At 36.1% G+C, this 2813-nt stretch overlaps 1 protein-coding gene across 1 annotated transcript; it reads left to right on the plus strand.

Moving 5' to 3' along the window:
- Positions 1 to 258: 258 nt before the first annotated feature.
- Positions 259 to 2813, plus strand: LOC119663911 (uncharacterized protein K02A2.6-like; the record flags this gene model as incomplete). Its single annotated transcript, XM_038073502.1, is given in 1 exon segment — positions 259 to 2813. A coding segment is annotated over 1 exon segment (2544 nt), but the record flags the coding sequence as incomplete, so codon positions are not given.

Genomic DNA, 2813 nt, shown 5'->3' on the forward strand with positions numbered 1-2813 from the left:
TACATTGGCGACGAGGAAAATATTGTTAAAAAAATTATTCAAAAAAAAAAATTAATTTATCGTTAAAAATTATTTAAATTAAAATTAAATTTTAATTAAATTTTTTAAAAAAAAAAAGAAAAAAAATTTTTAAATCATCATATAAAATTATATGAAAAGCAGTTTGACTCGTGCAAAATAAATTATACAAAAAAATTATTTAAAAAAGAAAATTTTTGTTTTTGAAAAAAATGACACAAAATGAAAGTGTATGCTTCACAAGTACGACCATGTCAGGGGTGCGGGAGTTCAGACCGCAAGTGGACAGTTGGTGCGACTGGGTGGAGATCCTAGACTCCCATTTTGTTGAAATGGCTTGTCAGGACGACAAGATCAAGCGGTCGATCCTGTTAAAAAACATTGGAATGGAGGCTTATGGACTGCTGCGGGACATCTGTGATCCGGATCTGCCTGCAACCCAAACGTATGATAAATTGTGTACGCTTTTGGGAAGTCACTTTTCAAAGCCGATTATTATTTTTCGCGAGCGAAAAATATTTTTTGATGCTGTTCGTGAAAAAGGGCAAACAATTATGGAGTGGTTTGCACTTTTAAAAAAATTAGCAAGAAATTGTAAATTTGGGGCACAATTAAATTCGTTTGTTCTAAATAAATTCGTTACTGCTTTAGACGGTAGAACATTCGAAAGATTGTGTGAAGAAGATGAGACCTTGACAATTGAACGGGCATTAAAAATTGCAATAATTACGGAAGCAAAAAATGAAGCTTTCAAACAGCAACAAACCCATGATGTAGAGGTTAATGCCCTTTTTAAAAGAAATTTGCATTTCAAAGGCGCAAACAGTGCGAGTACGAATAAAGCTTGCATGCATAACAAAAATGCAAACAGCGGCAGCAGCAGCGGCAGCGGCAGTAAAAAGCAACGGCAGAGCTGTAAACACTGTGGTTGGAGAAACCATGAAAGTAGTAGCTGCAAATTTAAAAATTGCAAATGCAATAATTGTGGACGTGTGGGCCATTTGGCCAATATTTGTTTAAAAAAGAAAACAATAAGTATTGTAAATAATAATGAATGCAAAAATTTTTCTAATTTAGTAAATAATTCTGATACTAATAATTTTTCAATTTTTAGTGTAGATGATAAGTGTCATCCCAAGTCACCACCTCCTTTCGTCATTGATGTAGAAGTGAACGGTGTTAAGCTCGCATTTGTGCTAGATTCTGGAGCAGCTTGTTCATTACTTTCGAAAGGCGATTTCCATAAACATTTTGGGAGAATCAAGCTAAAGAAATGCAACGATCAGTTTGTCACATACAGTGGTGATATTGTGGGGATTTTGGGTGAGTTTAGTGCTTCAATTAAGTGTCGTGGACAGTCGCACAAGTTGCGAATTGTGGTTAGTGATACGCTTAGCCGCCCTGTTTTTGGTAGGGATTTTATGTCACTTTTTGGGATGGAAATAAGCACACTGAGTCAGTTAGATGATAGAGTAGCGTTTCTAAAAAGTAGATTTTCTACAGTTTTTGCTGAAGGGTTAGGAACGTATAAGGTGCATAAGGTTAAACTTAGTCTTAAAGAGGATGCAAAACCTGTTTTTTGCAAGCCCAGGCCAGTGCCATTGGCTTGGCGTAAAGAAATCGAAAGACAGATTCAGGATTTGGTAAAAAAGGGTGTTTTAAAATTAATAGAGGATTCAGATTGGGGTACGCCGTTAGTACCAGTGTTAAAGTCTAATGGTGAATTACGTATTTGTGGCGACTATAAGTCGACCATCAATAAGCACCTGCTAGATGTGAGGTATCCGTTACCTAGGATTGAAGAACTATTTGCTTCCCTTAAAGGACAGTTCTTCACCAAACTTGATTTGTCAAATGCGTACAATCAGCTTGAATTGGTAGAAGAATCCCAACGGTTATGCGCATGGAGCACACATTTAGGTATTTTTAAGATAACCAGATTACCATTTGGTGTTAAGCCTGCCGCAGCCATTTTTCAGAAAACTATAGAAAACGCATTGCGTGGTATACCTAATGTTGTTAATTACCTGGACGATATTCTTATATCAGGAGATACTATTGAAGAGCATAGTAACTCCATTGAAAAAGTTTTGAAAAGATTAGAGAGCGTGGGTTTGCGTTTAAACGCTAATAAGTGTGTTTTCTTTCAAAAAACAATTTCCTATTTAGGTTTTGATATTGATAAAAATGGTTTGTCAAAAAACCAAGATAGGATTTCAGCAGTCGTTAATGCTCCAATACCGAACAATTTATCTGAAGTTCGTGCATTTATTGGATTAGTTAATTACTATTCCAAATTTATTCCTAAGTTTGCTGAGATTATGGAGCCGTTATATGCATTGTTAAGAAAGGGTGTTAAATTCAGGTGGACAAAATCATGTCATTATGCCTATGAAAATCTTAAAAAGGAAATTACATCCGATAGATTCCTAGCTTCTTTTGACCCCAGTAAACCTATTATTTTACAAACGGATGCGTCAAATGTCGCTATAGCCGGGACCTTGTCCCACAGTTTTCCTAATGGAACAATTAAACCGATCGCTTTCGTATCTCGAGCGCTTTCGACAGCTGAACGAAATTATAGTGCTATTCAAAAGGAAGCACTAGCCATAGTGTTTGCAGTAACTAAACTGCGACTCTATCTGCTTGGTAATAAGTTTGTTTTGCAAACTGATCATAAGCCGCTTTTGTCAATTTTTGGTGAAAATAAGGGACTACCAGTAATGGCAGCAGCTCGTATTCAGCGATGGGCTTTGACATTGTCTGGATTTGATTATACCATCGAGTATGTCAAG

The sequence above is a fragment of the Teleopsis dalmanni genome, unplaced genomic scaffold, assembly GCF_002237135.1.
Source record: "Teleopsis dalmanni isolate 2A unplaced genomic scaffold, ASM223713v2 unscaffolded_contig_1102, whole genome shotgun sequence".
NCBI classification, from domain to species: Eukaryota; Metazoa; Arthropoda; class Insecta; order Diptera; family Diopsidae; genus Teleopsis; species Teleopsis dalmanni.